The sequence below is a fragment of the Alexandromys fortis genome, unplaced genomic scaffold, assembly GCF_014885135.2.
Source record: "Alexandromys fortis isolate MF-2015 unplaced genomic scaffold, M_Fortis_MF-2015_v1.1 scaffold_70, whole genome shotgun sequence".
Classification (NCBI taxonomy): domain Eukaryota; kingdom Metazoa; phylum Chordata; class Mammalia; order Rodentia; family Cricetidae; genus Alexandromys; species Alexandromys fortis.
In genome coordinates, this window is record NW_026067955.1 from 7,182,774 (window position 1) to 7,204,817 (window position 22,044).

The following is a 22,044-nucleotide window of genomic DNA, read 5'->3' on the forward strand; positions in this document are numbered from 1 at the left end:
TCTCTGTACAACAGCCCTGGCTGTCCCTGGAGTTCTCTTTGTTGACCAGGCTGGCCTTAAACTCACTGAGATCTGCCCACCTCTGCCTCCCAAGTGCTGGGATTAAAGACATGTACCACCATCAACTGGCTGCTAGCCCTCACTTTTTACACGTATTGTTTTTAGGACTGTCAGTTCTCACTTGTTACAGGATCTAATAGCTATGTCTGTACGGTGGTTACATAACTTTGGTTTTGACAACAATGACAGTAAGAGTATTTCCTGAGTATTAGTGTATTTTAGGCACCATTTTAATTTCCCCATTATTATCCATAAAAATCATGAGCTAGACACTATTAGTATCATTGTTTTATAGATGGAAAAAAACTGAAATTAACAAAAAACTAAATCACTTGCCAGAACCACATAGCTACTAAATGGGGGCGGGGAGATTACCATTTGACCTAGATGTGCACACACAAAAAACAATACAGGAGTAATTATAGCAGTTCTTAGTTCATGTATGGATGCTTTGCCAGCATGTATGTCTGTGCATTAAGGGTGCACAGTGCCCATGATTGCCAAAAGAGGGAGCCAGATCTCCTGGAACTAGGGTTATGGAAGGTTGTGAGCTGCCATGTGGATGCTGGTATCTGAACCTAGGTCCTCTGTACTCTTAACTGGCTATCGATATTTTGCCGTCTGAAGGCATCATGGGTCACCAGCAGCTCTACTGGAGTCACCCGCAGAAGTTCAGCCAGGGTTCTTGCTCCTGCCACATCTGCTCTAACCACCATGGTCTGATCTGGAAATATGGGCTGAACATGTGTCTCAGTGTTTCCTTCAGTACACGAAGGACCTAGGCTTTATTAAGTTGTACTAAGTGACCTTGAATGGATTTTTCAAGACTGTCTACCCAGTGAAACAGATCATGCTAGCCTTTGTACGAATAAAAAAAAAAGTGAAGACCTTCAAAAAAAATAAATAAAAAAGCACAACTGAGCTATTTCTCTGGCTCTTACAGTAGTTCTATAAATAAAAGCCAAAGACCAAGACCAACCCAAATGCCCTTCAAGCATCAAACTGTGGCATATCCATACCATGGAATACACATAGGAGTAACTTACAAAAGGGATTATTAATGTGTTGAATGGGCTTGAATGATTGATACTTTTATTTGTTCTTTGTTTCGTTTGTTTCTGAGATGAAGGGGAGGTCTCACTATGTAGCCCTGGCTGTCTTGGAATGAATTATGTAGACTGGGCCAGCCTTGAATACTCAGAGATTCACCTGTCTTTGCTTTCCAGAGTGCTGGGATTAAAGGCGTTTGCCACCGTGCCTAGTTTTGTTTTTTTCTTAATGAATCTATTCTAAAAGTATGATTATGTATTTATCTGTGGTTGGCATTACATTTCCAGTAGAGAGCACCATGCTTACTCATAAAAGAATTAGTGTCCACTTTCATTAATGCTGACGGGAAAACATGTAGTATGAGAGCATTCCCAAAGAAACAAATGTGGCTTCTAAGCACGAACCGCAAAGCCCAATACTTACCGCTTTTTCCACAAGGAACACTGATCTGTTCTCATTTAGAAGAGTTTTCAGAAGATCTGGCTGGGCTTTGCTGATCAGCTGCACTTGCACATCAGCCTGTTAAAAACAGATTGCAGTGTTTTGTGTGATTTAAGTGCTACAGACCAGCTGCATGCAAATTACTAAAAAAAAAAAAAACATGTTTTCAAAAGTTTTCCTTATTTTGTCAAGTTGTTTCTCATTTTTAGAAAATCTAGTTTATGGATTGGGGGATCTGTCAGCGTGTGAACTGTTTGTTGCTCAAGCATGAGGGCCTCAGCTCACTCCTTAGTACCCTCGTAAAGATGAGCACAAGGGCATCTATAACCCCAGCATTCGGGAGGCAGAGACCGGAGACCCTCTGGAGCTTGTTGGCCCATCAGTATAGCCAAGTAAGAAGTTCTAGATCAAGTGGGAGACCCAGTCACAAAATAACTAAGGGGGACTGCAACTGAGAAGGACACCCGACATTGACCTATGGCCTTGACATGTACCCAGAGGCACACGTGTATGCACATACACAAGAAAATCCAGCTTTTATCTGCCACCTGTCCACATTTCAAAGCTCACCTGAAGATGTGCTGCCCTGAAAAGCCCTCTTTGCTACACAGTGGGAACGCGCCTCAAACAGACAGAAAGAAAGAACCAAAGCCAAGAAACCACATTATTTTATTTAGTGACGTTCTGGAAATGGCAAAACTATGGAGACAGAAAACAAATTAGTAGTGGCAGGTACTAGAGACATATGAAAATGCTCATACAGAGACATGAGCACGTTTTTAGACAGGAAATAGTCTACATTTTGATAACGGGAGTAGCTGCACTTTTGAAGCTATTTGTCAAAATTCATAGAACTATCTCCTAAAAGGGTAAAATTTAGCATATATAAATTAATTTTTTTTAAAAAAAACTTTGATTTTAGAATGATTATGTTCAAAACCAAATAAATTGCTCATACCTCATAGATGAATGGGTCTTTACAGACTCCTTTCTTTTCTTCATTAAGTTCCCTGAAACACAAAACAGAGATCTGGAGGATCAGCCTTATTATTTAAACTGAGAAATTAGCTGGTGCATTATTTACGCACCAGTGGAAAAGCTTAGTCCTTACACAGCTCTGAGGATAGCTGCAGAAGGGGAAACAATTAGGTTAAGGAAAGGTAAAGGAAGGTTAGGTAAGGTGGGGCATGCCTTTAATCCCAGCAAAGTGCCAGGCCAGCCAGGGACACATAGTGAGATTGTATCGGAACAAAGTTTTTTGTTTGTTTGGTTTGGTTTTTTTTTTTTGGGGGGGGGGGGTTGTGTGTAGGCATGGGTAAGGTGGCTAGAGATAGCTAAGGAGTTAAACAAATATTGCTCCTGCAGAGGACCTGAGTTCAGATCCAAGCAACCAAATGATGGCTCACAACCTTATCTCCAGTTCCACGGGGTCTGACACCCTTTTCTGCCCTCTGCAGGCACCAGGTACGAACCAGTGCACATACTTACATGCAGACAAAGCATACACATAAATTAAGTAAATCAAAGAAATTTTTGAGTGCCGGGCGGTGGTGGTGTACACCTTTAATTCCAGCAGTCCCAGTCAGGAGGCAGAAACAGGTGGCTCTCTGTGAGTTCAAGGTCAGTCTGGGGGAATTCCAGGATAAGCTGCAAAGCTATAGAAAAACCATGTTTTGAAAAACCAAAGGAAAAAAAAAGCAGAAATAAATTTTGATTATGTGTGTATGTAAGGGGAATGGGTAATGCATGTATGAGCGCAGGTGCCCAAGATGGCATTGCCCTGGCACTGGAGTTAAAGGTAACTGTGAGCTGCTTGCTATGGACACTGGAAACCAAACTCCGGTCCTCTAGAAGACTCGTAAGTGCTCTTAGCCCCTGAGGCATCCCAAAAATTTTTTAAAAAAGGGTGGGGGCTTGAGGGATAGCTTAGAGGTTAAGAGCACTGGTTGATCTTCCAGAAGTCCTGAGTTCAATTCCCAGCAACCACATGGTGGCTCACAACCATTTACAATAGGAGCTGATGCCTTATTCTGTCATTCAGGCATATATGCAAATAGAGCACTCATATGCACAAATAAATAAATCTTTGGAAATAAAAGATTTGCTATTTTAATGATTTAGTGGGTGTGTCCATGCATGTAACTGCAGCGCATGGAAGAAGGCACTGGTCCCTCCCACCAGTTAGAGTTGCATGCAGCTGTGAGGCACCATAAGTGGTGTCTGAACTAACTGCTCAGCCCTGTTTCATAAGATATTTAATAGTCATATCAAAGCACATAAATTATAAGCCATTAGCAGACTCAAATGAAATACCAAATGCATACCCAGCCTGATCGACAGGGAAAAGAAGCTGCAGTTACTGAAAAGCCTAACAGTTATCTCAGGATAAGATTTGTAGCTTTTGATCTGATACTTGACCTAACTGATCTAGGAACACGAAAACAGTCCTGATAGACTAATTTTTGTTATATTGTAAAAGACTTTTATTTTTTATTTTATTTATTTATTTGATTTTTCGAGATAGGGTTTCTCTGTAGCTTTAGAGCCTGTCCTGGAACTAGCTCTTGTAGACCAGGCTGGCCTCGAACTCACAGAGATCCACCTGCCTCTGCCTCCCAAGTACTGGGATTAAAGGCGTGCGCCACCACTCCCAGGGTTATTTATTTTTATATATTTATTTTTAGAGACAGGGTTTCTTTGTATAAGTCTTGACTGTCCTGGAACTAGTTCTGTAAACCAGGCTGGCCTCTGCCTCCCAAGTACTGGGATGAAAGGCATGTGCCAGCTGTTTTTTGTTTCTTATTATACTTATTTATACATGTGCATGTGTATGTGAGTGTGGGGATGTGTGCTTGCTAAAGTCAGAGGACAGCTTGCGGGATATTTTCTCCTCCCACTATGAGGGTCCCATGCTAAGATGTTTGGTGGCAAGTGTCTTTACCTCTGAACCATCTCTCTGTTCCAAGATTGTGAATTTCTCTTAAAAATGGTTGTCCTTTACATATGATTCAATAATATTGCTTGGTCATTCAGCAACTGTTTCTCAAGATTGATTGATTGATTGATTGATTGATTGATTTATTATGTATACAATGTTCTGTCTGTATGTCTGCAGGCCAGAAGAGGGCACCAGACCTCATTACAGATGGTTGTGAGCCACCATGTGGTTGCTGGGAATTGAACTCAGGACCTTTGGAAGAGCAGGCAATGCTCTTAACCACTGAGCCATCTCTCCAGCCCCTTCTCAAGCATTCTTGCTAGATACTGGGACTAGCAAACAAAACCAGCTGCGACAGGAATCCAAAGAGTAAACTGTCAATTATGGGGTACCAAGAACTCTGGGAGGAAATACTTGTGAATGACTTGTAGCTTTTTAGAAACATGATAATGGCCCCACGTACAACAATGTGGGCAAGAACAAGGAGACTGGGATCAATGATAGAACACTTGTCCAGCATCACAAGCCCAACCCACCTGCAATCCTCAGTGTATAAATAAAACAAGAGAGATGGTGGGGAGGTTGGGAAAGGAGAAAAGAAGGAAGTTGGAGTCTTAGATTTAGAACTCTTGAGAATAATTCTGGAGTTAAATGCCACATCGGAAAGAAAACACCCAGGAAATAAGCAGTAAGCCAATAGATCTAGATAAATTTTCATCCGTGGGGGTGATAAAACAGGCATAAAATAACTACAGAGGCTAGGGACATAACTCAGGTGTAAGAGTGCTTGCCTAGGCCAGGTGGTGATGGCACATGCCTTTAATCCCAGTACTTGGGAGGCAGAGGCAGGGAGATCTCTGTGAGTTCAAGGCCAGCCTGGTCTACAAAAGTTAGTTCTAGGATAGGTACCAAAGCTACATAGAGAAACCCTGTCTCGAAAAAACACAAAAAGAATGCATGCCTAACTTGTGTGAAGCCCTGGATTCTGTTCCTAGAATCTCAAAAATTGTGCATAATGGTACATGCCTATAATGACAGCACCCTGGAGATGGAGGCAGGATGGTTAGCAGTCCAAACTCATCCTTGGCTTGGAGGCCAGCCTGGGCTACGTGAGACCTTAGATTTAAAACAACACTTAACCTCATGGCAGAAATACCACAAGAGTTAAAAACAACTGAAGTTCCTGCACATTCACAGACACCACTAGCTTCGCTAAAAACATTAGCTCTTAACTAGGCAGTGGTGGCCACACCTTTAATCCCAGCATTTGGGAGGCAGACAGGTAGATATCTGATTTGGAGGCAAGCCTGGTCTACAGAGAGTTTCAGGACAGCCAGGGCTACACAGAAAAACACCATCTCAAACAGCAACAACAAAAACCACTAGTTCTCCCCCTATAATGTAAAAGTATTTTACAAGCATTACTGCTTTCGTAAGCAGGAAGAGAAGCAATAATGGCAGTTAAAAATTATAGCATTTAAGAAGTACTGTGCTATACCCAGCCAGCAACACCCTGAGCCTAGAATTTAAAAAGGTAAACTTCTGGTCTCATTTCAGACCCATTAGTCAAAAATCTTGGGGGCAGAACCCATAAATCTGTATTTTCACAATCCTCCAGGGTGATTCTGATGCAGGATCAGTTGTGAGTCACTCCTCGATTTTGATACAGGATGAAGACTTGACAGAATCCTCTTGTAGCTATATTTCACTAAAGGAACAACGTGAATTCTGGCATGGTGGCCCACGCCCCTAATCTGAGCATCAGGAGGCTGGCCAGGAGGGTCACTGCGAATTCGAGGTGACTTTCTGTCTAGTTTAGGCTAGAGTTGAGACCCCTGTCTCAAGAAAACCACGAAAACAGCGAAACAGCATGCTTTTTAAAGCCAGCCCACGGCCAAATGTAGCTCATACGGTCAATAGAAGAGACAGGACAACCACACATTTCTTTTTCAGTAGTCAGCCAAAGCTTAAGACAGGAGGATGCCATCTACTTCTCTGTATCCAGGGAGCCTCTATTTAGAAGTGTGTGCATGAGCAAGATGAGTAAATTGACTTGTCACCTTGTCCCTCTTGCTCAAGTACTGATGTTTCCTCGAGAGACTAGCAGCGACGTAGGCTTCAGCAGAGTCTAACTCACTGCACAGCCAAGACCCGCCCTCTCCTATCCCGGACCCAAGCAAAGCAGGCAGGGCGCAAAGCCGTCAGCTGTGGCGAGACTCGGGCGGGAGGAACAAGTTGCCATTCCATTTCTCAACGACAACTCACTGGAGAAGACGAGCATAAAACTCCTCAGCCGCGCAATTCATTCGCGCCCACATCCCCACACCGACCTCGGTCCAGTCCGGAGCAGCAAAACTGAAACGCGCGCCCCGACACTGACGTCAGAGGCCATGACCCCGCCCCGCCGGAACTACTTTACAACATTAAGTTCATTCGTGCTCAACGTTAAAACATTGTTTGAATTTATTAGAGCATCCCGTCACATTTACTGTTCCAATAGACTCCCATTTCTGTCAGGAAGAAAAAAAGAAGATAAAATAGATGTTGTGATTGAGGGGCGGTCAAGAAACCACATCTCGCGAGAGTTGTGTCGAGTTACGAATTATTCCGCGAAAAGGAGTCCCTCTTTTCTAACCATTCTTTTTAGTTTTAAAAAGAATAGATACAAATATTAACACACGTAAAGTAATAATATGATCTTTTGAAAATTTTAAGTGTAGTAGTGAGATACTTTGGTTCTCCCAGTTGGTTTTGAGGCGGGGCAGGGTGAGGGAGCCAAGTGGAAGGATATATGTGGCGACTAAGCGGTGAGTCCTTCCTTTTCCTGTGGGAGCAGCCGGGTTGAGAGGAGCGTGGCTCTCTCCTCTCCCCGTCATGGTGAGTGGAAGTCTACTTCGCTCGGCTTTCCCGTGGTTTCTGGGGCTTATGGGGGAGAGGAAAGGGATCGGGACATGGGATCGGCAGGAGAGGAAGAGCTAGGAAGAAGACCTAACACCTTTTCTTGGCAGAGAGCTGGGTTGTGGGCGCTGTGGCAGCCATCTTAGAGCAACGTGGGAGACAGAGCAGGGTGGACGATAGAGGGACTTTTGGGATCCTCGCTTTCCGTAGTTCTAGGGGAAAAAAGACCACTGGAAACCGAGCCTTTTAGTGCCGGAGACACTCCCGACGGGCGGACGGCGTGGCCTTGGCACATGGTGTGCTTGCTGTCCAGTGTGTGCATGTGAATTAGTATGTCCGCCTCTAAGGAAGGGGCCGAGGGAAATTAGTATTAATGCTCTTGAGGGGTTGTCCCTGCCTTTTTGAAATCGTTTTTAGAAAAGCAAGGTCTTCATCGCTTAAGAAGTTGGGTTTTTATTTCATGTAACCTAAGTGGCTTGAGCCCTGGGCTTGTTCACATACAACTGTAGTTAAATATATTACTTTTCCGCAAATGTGCCCTGTGCTATCCTTTATCCTTAATGCATGGATTAGGGTTGGTCTGACTACCGTAAATTAGGATTTGGAGACGTGGCTGAGCTTCATTTTAAAATTGGCTAGATAGGTTGGCTTAGTAGTTGAGAAATTAGAGGGAGAGAGGAAGGAAAAAGAGGTCCCGAGTCTGAGAAGATCTGCAAGAGCGAATAGGAGCCAGGTCAAAGAGAAGTGGACAGGTAGGTGGCTTGGGCCAGCCTCCGGTGAGGCGAATACGAACCGTGTGACCTGTTTATCTGAGTCTGAACAGGGGACTGAAAGAGATGAGAGGGGAACAGGAAGGGTTTGCTCAAGCTGAGGGCTGGTAGAGTGAACACGGTCTCACTGAACAATACCTTCAGACTTTATTGAGAAATTTTGCTTTGAAGTTTTCTATTTTAAAAATATGACAGATCTTGATGTTTCTGTTAGGGCATTTTGTTTAGTTCCTGTATTGATTGACCCCCCGTTTCTCAACACCTGCCTCTCTGGTCCCCAGCTCTTCCCGAGTGGTCCTATATCTGCTTTGCACATTTTAAAATATGATTTTAAATCTAGGTTCCAAATACAGGAAATTATTCTGGCTGTGTCTGACTTATCTTGTTCTCTCCAAGGCTTGTGCCCGTCCCCTCATATCGGTGTACTCTGAAAAGGGGGAGTCATCTGGCAAGAATGTCACTTTGCCAGCTGTCTTCAAAGCTCCCATTCGACCGGATATTGTGAACTTTGTTCACACCAACTTGAGGAAAAACAACAGGCAGCCCTATGCCGTCAGTGAATTAGCAGGTATGGGTTTACATTTGTTATGGGCAGGGCTCCTTTGCAGTGGGTGATGAAATGCCATTGGTCCGTGTTTCTGAACCATGTGATTTTCCATGGCTATTCTGATACTGCCTTTGCCCTTCATAAAGGAGGTCGTGGGTTGTTATGGCTTAGTGCTTAAAATTTATTTCTTTTCAATTTTAGGTCATCAGACCAGTGCTGAGTCTTGGGGTACTGGCAGAGCTGTGGCTCGAATTCCCAGAGTTCGAGGTGGTGGTACCCACCGTTCTGGCCAGGGTGCCTTTGGAAATGTATCCTCTTTTTCTATTGCCAATTAACTGGCTGGACTTAGACTTGATTCATTAATATTTAATACTATTTTGAGTCATGTCTAAAACTACTAGTGTCCTCAAGCAGATCCTCTAGACAAATATCTGGAGATGTTTCTGGGGGGTACTTGCTATGATGTCGTAATTTGCGTCTTACTCTGTTCATGGCGACAGTTGCCTGCTGTCAGTAAGCTGGTTCAGAAGGTTGACGAAAGTTGTTACTGAGCAAGTCATAACCTTACTAATTCTTCAGACCTGAAAAAAGATAGTTCAATTCTTGACAAAGAAAACAGATGTGTCGGGGAGGCCGCATGTTTGCACCAACCAAAACCTGGCGTCGTTGGCATCGCCGAGTGAACACAACCCAAAAGCGATATGCCATCTGTTCTGCGCTGGCTGCCTCAGCCTTACCAGCCTTGGTGATGTCTAAAGGTCTGTGATGCATTGATACAGGATGTTTAACTTACTGTACACTGAAACCTGTTGGGTGATCAGCCTGTGTGGATTCTTTTCCTCTCAGTGCCTACTAAAAGCAATTCTGCTTGCTTCAATCTAGCGAGCCCTTGATTGTAGTTCGCATCAAATTCCTACCATGTTTTTGACTGTCAGAATGATGAAACTATTTAATTGGTCCGTGTTTCTGAAACACATGATATTAGTGGAAATTTCTGACTTGACAGTGCATGTTGTTTGTTTTGGGCTGTGTGTAAAGAGTTGAGACTTTACTAAGTATTGACTTGGTTTTGTTAGGTCATCGTATTGAGGAAGTTCCTGAGCTCCCTTTGGTAGTTGAAGATAAGGTTGAAGGTTACAAGAAGACCAAGGAGGCTGTTCAGCTGCTTAAGAAACTTAAAGCTTGGAATGACATCAAAAAGGTAGGTTCAGTGTGCACACTTACCATTTGATACTGTCAGGTTTTGGTTAAAAGGAACCTTTAGGGTGGGTGGTGGTCAGCTTTCAGTTAAGATTGGATATGGATCATAGAAGTCTGAAAGCTCCACAGATGGGGTAGTTGTTTTAACAAATCTTTAGGTAACATCATGTTTCTAGTACAATGTCGATTTGATTTGTGATATTTTTCACGTTTATCACTTGTGTATGTGTGAGAGGACAACATGGAGTTACTCTGTTTCCGTTATTTTCTTACGGAAAGGACTTGATACAGTGCAGTTTTACTTGCAATGATGTTGTAATTTGCGTCCTACTCTGTTTTCAGTGACAGTTGCCTGCTGTCAGTAAGCTGATTCAGAAGGTTGACGAAAATTGTTACTGAGCAAGTCATTTTCTTTAGTGACTGGTATGAAATACTAACAAAGAATAGTCCTAGGGATCAAGCCTCATAGGGCTTGGCTGAAAGTGCCATTACTTGCTTGAGACATCTATACCTCTCTTGCCTGTTTTTTTTGTTCTTGTTTTTTAATTGAAGATATGCTGGAAAGGTTATACCTTAGACTAACTACTAAAGCTACTTACTCTTGTAGGTCTATGCCTCTCAGAGAATGAGAGCTGGCAAAGGCAAAATGAGAAACCGACGACGTATCCAGCGCAGGGGGCCCTGCGTTATCTATAATGAAGATAATGGTATCATCAAAGCCTTCAGAAACATCCCTGGTAAATTCCTGTAACATTCAGTGTTTTAATTGCCTCTTCTGTACATACTCGCTCATCTTCGGTTATGATGAAATTCCACTTCATGGTCCGTGTTTCTGAAATAACATGATTTTGTGGAAGTTCTGATTTCTAGATGAGTGAGTTCATTAGTCTTTTTATTTTTAAGTGCCTTGTTTAGCTCAATAAGCCATAAATGTATTTCCTCTGTTGATTGAATGCAGGGTCTCTGATTCTTCCTTGCCTTTAAAGGTATTACTCTGCTTAATGTCAGCAAGCTGAACATTTTGAAACTTGCTCCTGGTGGGCACGTGGGGCGTTTCTGCATCTGGACTGAAAGTGCTTTCCGCAAGTTGGATGAGTTGTATGGCACTTGGCGTAAGGCTGCTACCCTCAAGAGTAACTATAAGTGAGTTTCTGATGTTTCTTTATTACATATGGATTCCTAAAGTGTGCATTTATGTTCTTACTGAATTTATATTCTTAAATTAAGCATTGAATTATTACATTCAGTGGAGGGGGGTAAATGCTGTGTTCCTAATCCGTGATTATAAAAGTTATAAGGTGAAAAATTCAGTAGCTGGACAGCTAAGACAATTTGAAATGCAGTTCTATGATTTATGTTCAGTTAGAAGAATTTGGGCTTCCTGTCTTTTTCCAGTCTTCCCATGCACAAGATGATGAACACAGACCTTAGCAGAATCTTGAAAAGTCCAGAGATTCAAAGAGCCCTCCGAGCACCACGGTAAGTTTTGATACTTAACTCATGCTACAGTCTGATACTTGGACTTTAAGGCATACATGTTGATTGATGAGTGCCACGTCTTTACAGCAAGAAGATTCAGCGTAGAGTCTTGAAGAAGAATCCACTGAAGAACCTGAGAATCATGTTGAAGCTCAACCCATATGCAAAGACTATGCGCAGGAATACCATTCTTCGCCAGGCCAGAAATGTGAGCCATAATTTGCTGTGTCAAGTATTATCAATCTTGTTTTAGAAGTTTTGGTACTTCCCCCTTTCCTGGGTCTCTACCTCTGGCTGTACTGGAACTGACAGATTGGCCTGCTTTTCTGCCTTTCAGGTGCTGGGATTCAAACATCTCAGTTAAAGATTTGATTTCCTAACTTCCTATTTGTTGTTGCAGCACAAACTCCGGGTGAAGAAACTGGAAGCAGCAGCAGCACTGGCTGCCAAATCAGAGAAGGGGACTGCAGACAAGAAGCCTGCAGAAAGTAAGAAAGAAAAGAAGCCTGTGGATGTCAAGAAGCAGAAGAAGCCTGCAGGAAAAAAGGCTGCAGCTACCAAGAAACCAGCAGCTGAGAAAAAGCCAGTAGAAAAGAAACCAACTAAAGAAGAGAAAAAGTCTGCTGCTTAATCTATTAAAATTACTTTCATTCCATTGAGCAAATAGACAGCCTATTTGAATAAAAACCTGATCAAAGATGCAGTGAGACTTATGTGTGAATCTTAATTGTGGGTGCATCCAGGGCCACCTCCTCCCCCTTTGTGGGATAGGTATCATGACACTTGGAAATATGGGTTTACAAGGATTAAGCTCAGGTGTGAAGGATATTTTGAATATCTCAATCTCCTGTTAAATTTGTAAATTGTTCCACATTATAACCTGATGTGAAATGAATTTGAGATTTTCCCAGGCCTACAGTGAAGTCCATTTTATTAGCATCTTGGAAGATTTGTCTGAGAAGCTTGTGGGTTATTAAATCAGGAAGTGAAGGGTCAACAAATTAGTAACCACCAGAGGGCATGATGGTACAAGGAAATATCAGCCTCGATAGATGTGGTTCCGTGGGAGCTAAGTACTTTAGCCCTAACCAAGAGTGACGTGTTTGATCTAAATATAAATGTCAATTTGGTCTTCATGCAACTGGCTTAATTTGCTGTATACTTAATAGTATTAGCTAAAGATTTGAGCTACAAATTGCTATTTTGCTTTCTGCCTGCAAATGTCTCCAGCCTTTGTGGAGAAAAGCCATTTGGAACAAATTGCACGTTAAAAGTTCTGGTGAGGCGCACAACTTGGTACTCAGGCAGGCGATCTCCTGAGTTCAAGGCCAGTCGGCCACAGAGAGTACCAGGACAGCCTCCAAAAATAACACTTTAAAAAAAGGTGCTCCGGTGAGAACTGATTTCTTGAAACCTGGGAAACGAGTTTACCTAATTCGACTTTTAAGTAATCAGCAATGGGATTTAAGACTCCAAACTCATTGGCGTTCCATTCATTACCCTGTGCTTTGAGACGCGTCGGTTCCGGAATCAGTAAACTGCTTAAACCGGCGACCCGTGACTGCTTCCGGGAGTCGGAAGTAGCGTCATCACTGGGCGCCTGGCAAAAGGCGTTGACCTAACGAGGGGAGAAAGAGGATGCTAAGCCGGCTGCAGGAACTCCGCAAGGAGGAGGAAACGCTGCTGCGTCTGAAGGCGGCCTTGCACGACCAACTGAACCGCCTCAAGGTGAGCTAGCCACCCTCCAAGCTCAGGCCCTCGCGCGCCACCGTCGCCTGCATTAGAGCTCCGGGCAGCTTGCTCCGCACCGCTCCGGTCCTCTAAGTGTTCCGCGGTCTTAGCCCCCTAAGCCCACCTCTGGCCCGCGGGATCACGCCTCACCTGATGGTTACTAGTGTTTATATGCACTGGAAAGGGCTTTAGTGTTGCAAAACTAGAAGGGATTTTTCTAGTTTCTAGATGCTCCTGGGGTGTGAATGAGGTCTGGGAGAGAAACTTGTCCTCTAGAGTTCTCAGTAACTTGTAGGGAGCAGTTACTGACTGGAAGAACGCAGGTGTACATCTGCCTTGTTCACTCCCTAGACCTCGGGGTAATTTGGTCCCTGTGAAATGATAGTGGAAATACCAGCTCCTCAGTCGTACGCACGTGACTTGAGGGTTACAGAAGGCCTCTACAAACTGAAATTGTATACCTGTGGTATAGAAAATGGCAAGCAGTGTTCCTCGGGGCAGTTAGAAGTGGCGCACACTTATTGCTACAGTACCCCTACAGGCACCTAGTGATTGTTTGGTGACGATGACTTCCCAAACGCAGATACCCTGATGCTTCAGTAAACAGGCGGTTTCTGATCTCCTGCCATCATTTTCTCGTTAGTGAGTAGACAATCTCGGTCTTAGGACATACATTTATGTCTGTGGAGCCAGCTGACCACTCACTTGCATTGCGTGTGTGTGTCAGAGAAAGACACAGAGAGAAGTGTGTGTGTCAGAGAGAGATAGCTTCGCTATGTAACCCAGGCTGGTCTTGAACTTTCTATGTAACCCAGGTTGGCCTCAAACTTACGATCCTTTTGCCTCGGTGCCAGGATTACAGGAGCGCAGTTGCACAACCAGCTACACCTGATGTCATATATATTCTTCTATATGTTTGTGTGTCTGTCTATATATCTTTTGTTTTTTAAATTTTATATCTATTGGTGTATGTAATTTTGTATCTATTGCATGTATGTCTGAGCAGCACTTTCATGCCTCGTGTCTGGGGAAGGTAAAAGGGCATGTTAGATTGCCTGGAACTGGAGTTACAGATAGTTGCGAGCCACCATATGGGTGCTGGGAATAGAGCCCCGACTCTCTGGGAGATCTAGTTGCAGTGGTTCCACTGGTTCTAGCTTTCTGGAAGTGCTCTTCACAACTGATTCATCTCTCCGGCCCCTACACCTGGCTTTTTAGTAGTGCACCTGCATTTCCTTACTGAGCTGCTTGATCTTGGGGTGTGGAAGCCTGCAGCTTAGCTAAACACCAATAAAGTTCTTTTCTTTAAAAAACAGGTAAGCAGGGGCTGGAGAGATGGCTCAGTGGTTAAGAGCACTGACTGCTCTTCCAGAGGACCTGGGTTCAATTCCCAGCACACAAATGGCAATTCAACTGTCTGTAACTCTAAGATCTGACACCCTCACACAGGCAAAACACCAATGTACATAAAATAAGTATAAATAAATTATTTTTTTAAAAAGCAGGTAAGTAGAAGGAGGTACACCTCTATAAGCACAGGACTAGCCTGGTTTACAGAGTGAGTTCTAGGACAACCAAGGCTACACAGAAAAACCTTGTCTCAAAAAAGCAGGTCAGACTGTGTAGGGAACTTCAAAGTTGGCTCTAGACACTCAAGACCAAGTTTTCAGCCCAAAGGAGTTTTTTTTTTTTTTTTTTTTTACCCCAGAGGACAGAGGTCAGGGAATAAGAGACAAAGGCAGGAGATAGACAGTGAGGACCAACAGAAGGGTAACAAGGGAAAGGGACAAGGGTATTTGTCCCAGAGGACAGAGGGCTGCTTCTGAACAGAGAGGAGACAGACATGGCCCATAGGAAAATGGCAGTTTATGAAGGGAAAAGGGAAAACCTCGTGTTAGGGAGAGGTGCTTAATTTTAATTAGGCATATTAATTAGATGAGCCAAAGGGACTGGACCTTAGTATTCAGCCTCAGGAGGAGAGATTGGCTTCAGGATGTAATCTCATGGCTTTTAGTAAGGCAAAAGGAATGGGGAGAAGGGCAAGGCCTGCCAAAGTCACAAACTCAGCTAGTATCCTTTCAGGCCTGGTGTAGTGGCCCACGCTTTTACTCCCAGCACTTGGGAGGCAGAGGCAGGTGGACTTCTGTAAATTCAAGGCCAGCCTTGTCTACATACCAAGTTATGGGGCAGCCAGGACTACATAGTGATACCCTGTTTCAATGGGGGGCGGAGACCGGCTAAAGCTTAAGAGTTTCCTCTGCCCTTTGGGAGCAGGCCTGGGATTAGAAGCAGCTCCCTTTCGTGATGCCAACCTTCACAGCTTCCAGGAATTCACTCACATTGGTAACCCAGCAGAATGTTCAGTGCATGTCCCCAATTCTCCTTCCCTAGGTTGAAGAACTGGCCCTCCAATCCATGATAAGTTCTCGAAGAGGGACTGAACCGCTGTCTTCTCGGCCTGCGCCTGAACAGTTGTGTGATGTAAGTTTGGTGGAGAACAGGCTTCCAGACAGTGTGGAGTCCCATTGTTCCCTTGCTGCATAGCTACATGAATGCTGTATAGCACATTACCAAGTCCAAAGGACTCTGGGACATGCCAATCAAATATTTGGGGCATGAAGGAATTTACTGTGGATTGAACCTGGGGCCTCATACATGGTGAGCAAGCACCCTACCAGTGAGCCATATCTCCAGAGCCCCTCATAATTTGTAGTTCAATAAATAACTAATATACATTAATCTTTCAGGTAATAAGTAGCCTGTATTTTATACTTTGTCAGATTTAAGCAGCCTCTCCCTACTCTCATAATGTGCACCACTATACCTGGCCTTCCCAGTTACTCAGGTTACTCCATTATTCCTAGTTATTCAAGTGAACCGCAAGAAACTGGTAGTGGTAGAGGTCACGGTGAGTTTTGTTTAAAACAGTGTCTTACATACCCAGACTGGCTGCCTTCTGATCTTCTTCCCTGTATGGGATTACAGGCATGTGTCCCCACATCCTGTTTAGAAATTTGGCTCTTCTAGGACTAGTTTAGGGATGTGTCATAGTTGCTGCTCTGTGTGGGTGTGGCTTCAAGCACCAAGCAGGGGCTAAAGGACGAGTAGCAGGTGTTACCCTATCCACTCTTACAAAGTGCCTTCAAAAAGCCAGTACAAGCTGGGCAATGGTGGCACATGCCTTTAATCCCAGTATTCAGGAGGCAGAAGCAGGTGGATCTCTGTGAGTTTGAGGCCAGCCTGGTCTACAAGAGCTAATTCTAGGACAGGTACCAACACTACAGAGAAACCCTGTCTTGAAAAAACAAAAAACAAAAGCAAAAACCAACAATAGTAAGAGCTAATACAGTCATATTTTTTCTAAATATATCATATTTTGGAAATTCCATAATAAACCGTGTAGTCTACACAATTATTTTTGCTGATGGTTTCTAATAGAATTCTGAAGGTCAGTCAACATTATAGAAAATACGAAACAATTCTTCTTACCCCTTTTCAGTAACTGGAGAAGCCAGAAACAGGAAAGTGATCTTTCCTCTCAGTCATAAAAATGTGATGAGGGAAAAAAAATAAAGGATTTCTTTGTGTAGCCCTGGCTGTCCTGAAATTTGTAGACCAGGCTGGCCTCGAATTCAGACATGAATTCAAACATCCGCCTGCCTCTGCATCCCTAGTGCTGGGATTAAAGGCGTGCACAACCTCCACCCACACGTAATAAGTACTCTTAACTGCTGTTCATCTCTCCAACCCCACAAATGAGATTTGATTTTAAAGAATGTGCTGTTTTGAGGTTCAGCTCCTTCCTAGTAATGCCAGTGTTCTCGTTTTACTCAGATGTCGGTGCATGTCGACAATGAAGCATCAATCAATCAAACCACACTGAAGCTGAGTACAAGGAGCCCTATGGAGGAAGAGGAGGAGGAGGAGGAAGAGGAAGAATCTGATTCGTAAGGGGGACAAGAGCTTGGGTTAGTTTTACAAACTGAATTTCTAAGTCACAGGCACTTGCCTTGGGCACCGGTGCTATGTAAAAAAGTATACACTGTGGACAGGAGAGGCTCATTTGGTAAAGTATCTACCATATAAATATGAAAACATGAGTTTGGATCTCCAAATCTATGTAATAAGCTGGGCAAAGTGTTACATGCTTGTAACCTCAACACTGAGGAGAGGGAGCCTGAAGCTGTCTGGCCGGCCAGTGAGCTTCAGGTTCACCAAGAGACCCTGTCTGAAAAAGAGAAAAACCAGTGATGCTGGGCAAGGAGGTATACAACTTTAGTCCCAGAACTTGCTGGAAGGGTTTAGAATAATGTTAGTGTACAGCAAGCTACAAAAATGTTTTTTCCTGCTCTAATATATGAAACAATTCAAGGTCAACTTCACCACTGGACAACTGGGAAAAAGTGGATAATACCTGGTCATTATCTAAAAGATGTTTAGTAGAAAATAAGGAGTTTTAGCGAGCTTTGGCATATACACTCTTGTAATCCCAGGCTTTGAGATTCTCTAGCTGAAGTGATTACCCACTGTGAGGCCAGTCTGGAATGTAATGAAAACAAAATACAATGCAAGGAAACAATGCATGGGTTGATCATTATGCTACGGGAAATAAACAGTCATTCTAGCCCTCCTTTTTTCTGAAAAAGGCAAACACTATACAAATTGAAATAATTTCAGTCATTACTAGGGGTAGGGTAGTCCTGTAGGAGGTGACTGAGGGAGGCGGGGCAGGAGGTCATGACACTGATGGTCTACAGGGTATCCTGTAGGAGGTCAGGACACTGTGATCTACAGGTATCCTGTAGGAGGTCAGGACACTGTGATCTACAGGTATCCTGTAGGAGGTCAGGACATTGATCTACAGGGTATCCTGTAGGAGGTCAGGACACTGTGATGGTCTAGATAACAAGTCCCAGGACAGCCAGGACTACATAGAGACCCTGTCTCAAAAAATATATATAATAAAATAGAGGGGAAATGGTGGGCGTGGTGGTGCACGCCTTTAATCCCAGCACTCAAGAGGCAGAGTCTGGTCTATCGAGCAAGTTCCAGGATGATCAGGGATATACAGAGAAATCCTCTCTCTCCCTTTTTTTCCTTTTAGAAAAAAAAAGAGTGAAAAAAACGCCAACAACCTCTGGCCACAGCACACATGTACACCTCCCCAATACACACCAAACAAACCATACACAGGCCTATACTAACAGCTACCTATACAACACAATACACACACTGGTTTTTATGTAAGATACTCTCCTATAGAAGAAATCAAGGACTAGTGATGAAATGGCCTATAGGATACCTGATGTTTTAGGTCAGCTTGGTTTGTATTTCCTTTTTGTGTGCTCTTGTGTGTGTGGACATGTGTACCACAGTGTGTATATGGAGGTCATAGGACAGCTTATGGAAGTCAGTTCTTCCACTATGTGAGCCTTAAGGATTGAACTCGGGTTGCCTGCCAGGCTCAATATAAGCACTGTTACCTTATCCACTGAACCATGTCACCTGTACTTTTTTTTTTAAGGCTTAAGCTTGTGTGTGTACATATGTAAGTACATGTGGGTACAAAATTCGATCCCTCAGAGCAGGAGGTGCATGTCTGGGATGCCCAGCTTCTAATGTGGGTGCTGGTATCTAAACTGTACCTCACAATTGCATAGTGGTACGTTTTTTATGTGCATTGGTGTGAAGGTGTCGGATCCCTGGAACTGGAGTTACACATAGTCGTGAGCTGCCATGTGGGGGCTGGGAATTGAACCCAGGTCCTCTGGAAGAACTGCCAATGCTCTTGACCATTGAGCCATCTCTCCAGCCCCACACAGACTCCACCCCCCCCCTTTTATTTTATTTTTTTTCTGAGAAAAGGGTTCTCTGTAGCTTTGGAGCCTGTCCTGGAACTTGCTCTATAGACCAGGCTGGCCTGGAACTCACAGAGTTCTGCCTCTGCCTCCTGAGTGCTGGGATTAAAGGCGTGTGCCACCGCTGCCCAGCTCAGACCCCATCTTTTTTTCTGACTTTACAGCTACCTCATAGGCATGACAAAGCCAGCACTGGGGAGTACCCCTCCCCCGCAGAAGGTATAGTGAAAGGAAACCATTTCCCAGTATAGCACAGCAGACTGACTAGACCTTACTGAAGGCTCTCACGCCAGCAAGGACTTCCTGTGGGTATGGCTACTGGCAGGCAGGCCTTGCTACAGAAAATAAGGAATGTTCTGTGAGAAGTAACATGATTTTGCCCAGATAAGTTCCCAGCCCCACTGTGCTGGCTAGGATTTTGTCAGCTGACACAAGATACAGTCATCTGAGAGGAGCAAACCTCAGTTGATAAAATGCGTCGATAAGACTGAGCTTTAGGCAAGCCCGTGGAGTATTTTATTAGTGGTTGATGTGGGATGGCTCAGCCTCTGGGCTGTGGTCCTGAGTGCTGTAATTCAGAAAGCTGAACAAGCCCGTAAGCAGCATTCGTCCATTCCTCTAAATCAGCTTCCGGGTTCCCAACCAGTTTGAATACCTGCCCTGGTTTCCTTCAGTGGACTGTGATTGAGGATATGTAAGCCAAGTCAACCCTTCCCTCCCCAAACTGCTTCTGGTCAGAGTGTTTTGTCACAGCAGTAGAAACCCTAGGACACACACCTGTAGCTTTCTCCTTATGTAAAGCGACTCCGTGTTCACAGGCCCTGGGCAGGTGGTAGTCAGCACTAAAGTTCTGCAGGAGACCCGATGCCTACTGCACAGAGCTGGCAGTGTGTGCTCTGGTTTTGTTTTGTTTGTTTGTTTTTTTGGCTTTTTGAGACAGGATTTTTTTTTTCTGTAGCTTTGGAGCCTGTTCTAGAACTTGCTCTGTAGACTAGGCTGGCCTTGAACTCACAGAGATCCACTTGTCTCTGCCTCCTGAGTGCTGGGATTAAAGGTGTGCGCCACCAACACCCGCCGCCCTGCTTCTCTTTTCTTTTCCTGAGTCTCTCTGCATTCCCCTGGCTGTCTTGGAACTCACTATATAGACCAAGCCAGCCTCAAACTCAGAGATTCATCTGTGTTGGAACTAAATTCATCTGTATTGGAATTAAAGACACTTATGGTACTATATACCCTGAGTATTGACTAATTTTTATGTAAACTCAAAACAATCTAGAATCATTTTGGAAGCAGGAACATGCATTGAGAAATTGCCCCCAACAGACTGTCCTGTGGGCAGCTTGTGGTAAATTTTATTGAATGTTGACTGGTGTGGGAGGGCCCAGCTCACTGTGGGCTATGTTACCCCTGGGCTGGTATTCCTGGTGCTATAAGAAAGGTTCAGCAAACACGAAGAGCATGCCAGTAAGCAGGGTTCCCATGGCCTCTGCTTCAGTTTCTGCCATGAGTTCCCTGGATGGTGGACTGACTACAGGCTGTGAACTGAAGTAAACCCCTTCCTCCCCAGGCTCCTTTGGTCAGGGTGTTCACACCATCAACAGAGATGCTCATATGCAGTATTTATGACTTCCAGCTGTGTTTCTGTCTTTACTTGCCCTACTTCAGTGCATGGCCAATCACTTCACTTCCTATAGGCTAGAGAAATCGAAAGGCCTGCCACAAAAGCAGAAATATCTTTTGTCCTTTTTATTTTAACATGATAGTATTTTTATTAGAATAAGAGTTTAGATTTGATAAACATCTGAATTAAAATGGTTAAAAGGATTTTCATACAATTTGTAGGCACTATACACGTTTACAATAGCATTGGTGCTGGGATTGGAGAAAAGATAGAACTCTGACACATACTGATGCCGGAATCCATTTATGACGTTCAAAATAACCACCTATTTAGAAACACTAATCCAAACTTAAGAGACGTATACCACACTAAGTACCCCACACAGTGTATTTAAAAATAAATATAGAAATACAACCAGAAGTCTAAAAATCGCCACTGTAGACAGACTGAAGCCCCAGCTATCATGGCAGTGATGGGCTCTGGGTAGATTTTTGTTTTTTTGTTGTTTTTTTTTCCCCTTTTTTTTTGATGGGAATTGCTAAATTCTATACCAAAAGCAAAAAATAAAAATAACATGATGTACACAATCTGATGCTTATTTCATTAGCAGCAAAGCATGCTTCCCATGCACTGCCTGTGAAGGTCTCACGAGGCTCCCTCTCCTCGGACTGAGAGGTCACCAGCAAGAGTGAAGTACCAAGGGGCTGAGAATCCTGACAATCCAGGCAGCCAGTGAGTCAGGGAACATGAACAGCAGTGCAAACATCAGTAAGAATGACCACCCAGGTCACCAGGGTTTCACTATAGTTCAGCCTGGTATGAGTTTGATCAACATACAAATAGCCCCAAGCACAAAGCCAATCCACTTAGGGGAGTAACCATAGTGATAAAGACAGTGATATTAAAAATGACACAAGTACAATTTGGCACATGCTGTGTTCTTCATCCTTTGTCACAGATGAGGTGCACGTCTGAACAGAGACAAGCATGGGAGAGGCCTGAAAGCAACATGGCATGCCGCTGGGCAGAGGAGTTCCTCTTTGCTGCTTCCCAAAGGCTCAGATGCTAGCGGCGTGGGTTGGTGTGCTGGGCTGGTTAAGCCCAATGGTAGAGCAGAGCCACCCTGCGAAGTCCACCTCCTCAGCATCAGATCTCTTGATGAAAGCATGAACCTGGGTGCAGAAAACAGAGAAAGGAAATGCTGTTAAAAACTACCAAGAGGAAAAAGCAAGAGTTTCAGCCTGGTCGGACCACTTGGAAGATGCTTCTAGTGTTCACCCTTGAACAGCAAGTAGGCCAGCTGCAGCCCAAAGATCCTCTGCCATGACCATGCATATAAGTTGTGCGGCCCTTGTCTCTGAGCAACCCTGACTTGTTAGAAGGTACACTACACTCAAGGCTACACCGGGCTTGGAGCAGGGACCTTAAAATACCACATCCCTGTGCCAATG

At 44.0% G+C, this 22,044-nt stretch overlaps 4 protein-coding genes, 5 non-coding genes and 1 pseudogene across 13 annotated transcripts in view; 8 read left to right on the forward strand and 2 right to left on the reverse strand.

Moving 5' to 3' along the window:
• Zwilch (zwilch kinetochore protein) overlaps positions 1–6,949 on the reverse strand; it is a 40,881-nt gene extending 33,932 nt beyond the window's left edge. Inside the window, exons 1-3 of one of the 3 annotated variants that reach the window (XM_050151993.1) lie at positions 6,755–6,949; positions 2,510–2,561; positions 1,534–1,629 (exon numbers count right to left, since the gene is read on the reverse strand). In XM_050151993.1, coding sequence (XP_050007950.1) covers positions 1,534–1,629; positions 2,510–2,561; positions 6,755–6,807 — 201 coding nt within the window. In that variant the 5' untranslated portion in view covers positions 6,808–6,949. The remainder of the gene's footprint in view (positions 1–1,533; positions 1,630–2,509; positions 2,562–6,754) is intronic. The other 2 variants (XM_050151992.1, XM_050151995.1) reach the window with 2 other exon arrangements.
• Positions 693–862, forward strand: LOC126507493 (40S ribosomal protein S29-like; annotated as a pseudogene).
• A 323-nt stretch (positions 6,950–7,272) lies between the features above and the next one.
• Rpl4 (ribosomal protein L4) lies at positions 7,273–12,086 on the forward strand. Its single transcript, XM_050151996.1, has 10 exons — positions 7,273–7,366; positions 8,554–8,725; positions 8,906–9,012; positions 9,324–9,462; positions 9,781–9,905; positions 10,512–10,641; positions 10,891–11,047; positions 11,300–11,383; positions 11,471–11,591; positions 11,784–12,086. The coding sequence occupies exons 1-10, from the start codon at positions 7,364–7,366 to the stop codon at positions 12,012–12,014; spliced, it is 1,269 nt and encodes a 422-aa protein (XP_050007953.1). The 5' UTR covers positions 7,273–7,363; the 3' UTR covers positions 12,015–12,086.
• LOC126507562 (small nucleolar RNA SNORD18) lies at positions 8,764–8,831 on the forward strand. Its single transcript, XR_007593582.1, has one exon. It is a non-coding gene; the product is annotated as a small nucleolar RNA SNORD18 (small nucleolar RNA).
• LOC126507564 (small nucleolar RNA SNORD16) lies at positions 9,160–9,258 on the forward strand. The gene has a single exon (XR_007593584.1). It is a non-coding gene; the product is annotated as a small nucleolar RNA SNORD16 (small nucleolar RNA).
• On the forward strand, positions 9,636–9,706 carry LOC126507560 (small nucleolar RNA SNORD18). Its single transcript, XR_007593580.1, has one exon. It is a non-coding gene; the product is annotated as a small nucleolar RNA SNORD18 (small nucleolar RNA).
• LOC126507563 (small nucleolar RNA SNORD16) lies at positions 10,208–10,306 on the forward strand. Its single transcript, XR_007593583.1, has one exon. It is a non-coding gene; the product is annotated as a small nucleolar RNA SNORD16 (small nucleolar RNA).
• LOC126507561 (small nucleolar RNA SNORD18) lies at positions 10,701–10,771 on the forward strand. Its single transcript, XR_007593581.1, has one exon. It is a non-coding gene; the product is annotated as a small nucleolar RNA SNORD18 (small nucleolar RNA).
• Positions 12,087–12,956: 870 nt separating the features above from the next.
• Snapc5 (small nuclear RNA activating complex polypeptide 5) lies at positions 12,957–21,698 on the forward strand. The gene is made up of 4 exons (XM_050152004.1): positions 12,957–13,111; positions 15,506–15,595; positions 16,949–17,082; positions 21,552–21,698. The coding sequence occupies exons 1-3, from the start codon at positions 13,022–13,024 to the stop codon at positions 17,063–17,065; spliced, it is 297 nt and encodes a 98-aa protein (XP_050007961.1). The 5' UTR covers positions 12,957–13,021; the 3' UTR covers positions 17,066–17,082; positions 21,552–21,698.
• Positions 20,704–22,044, reverse strand: part of Map2k1 (mitogen-activated protein kinase kinase 1) — a 69,464-nt gene continuing 68,123 nt past the window's right edge. For all 3 annotated transcript variants that reach the window (XM_050151998.1, XM_050151999.1, XM_050151997.1), the window contains one exon: positions 20,704–21,765. In XM_050151998.1, coding sequence (XP_050007955.1) covers positions 21,652–21,765 — 114 coding nt within the window. In that variant the 3' untranslated portion in view covers positions 20,704–21,651. The remainder of the gene's footprint in view (positions 21,766–22,044) is intronic.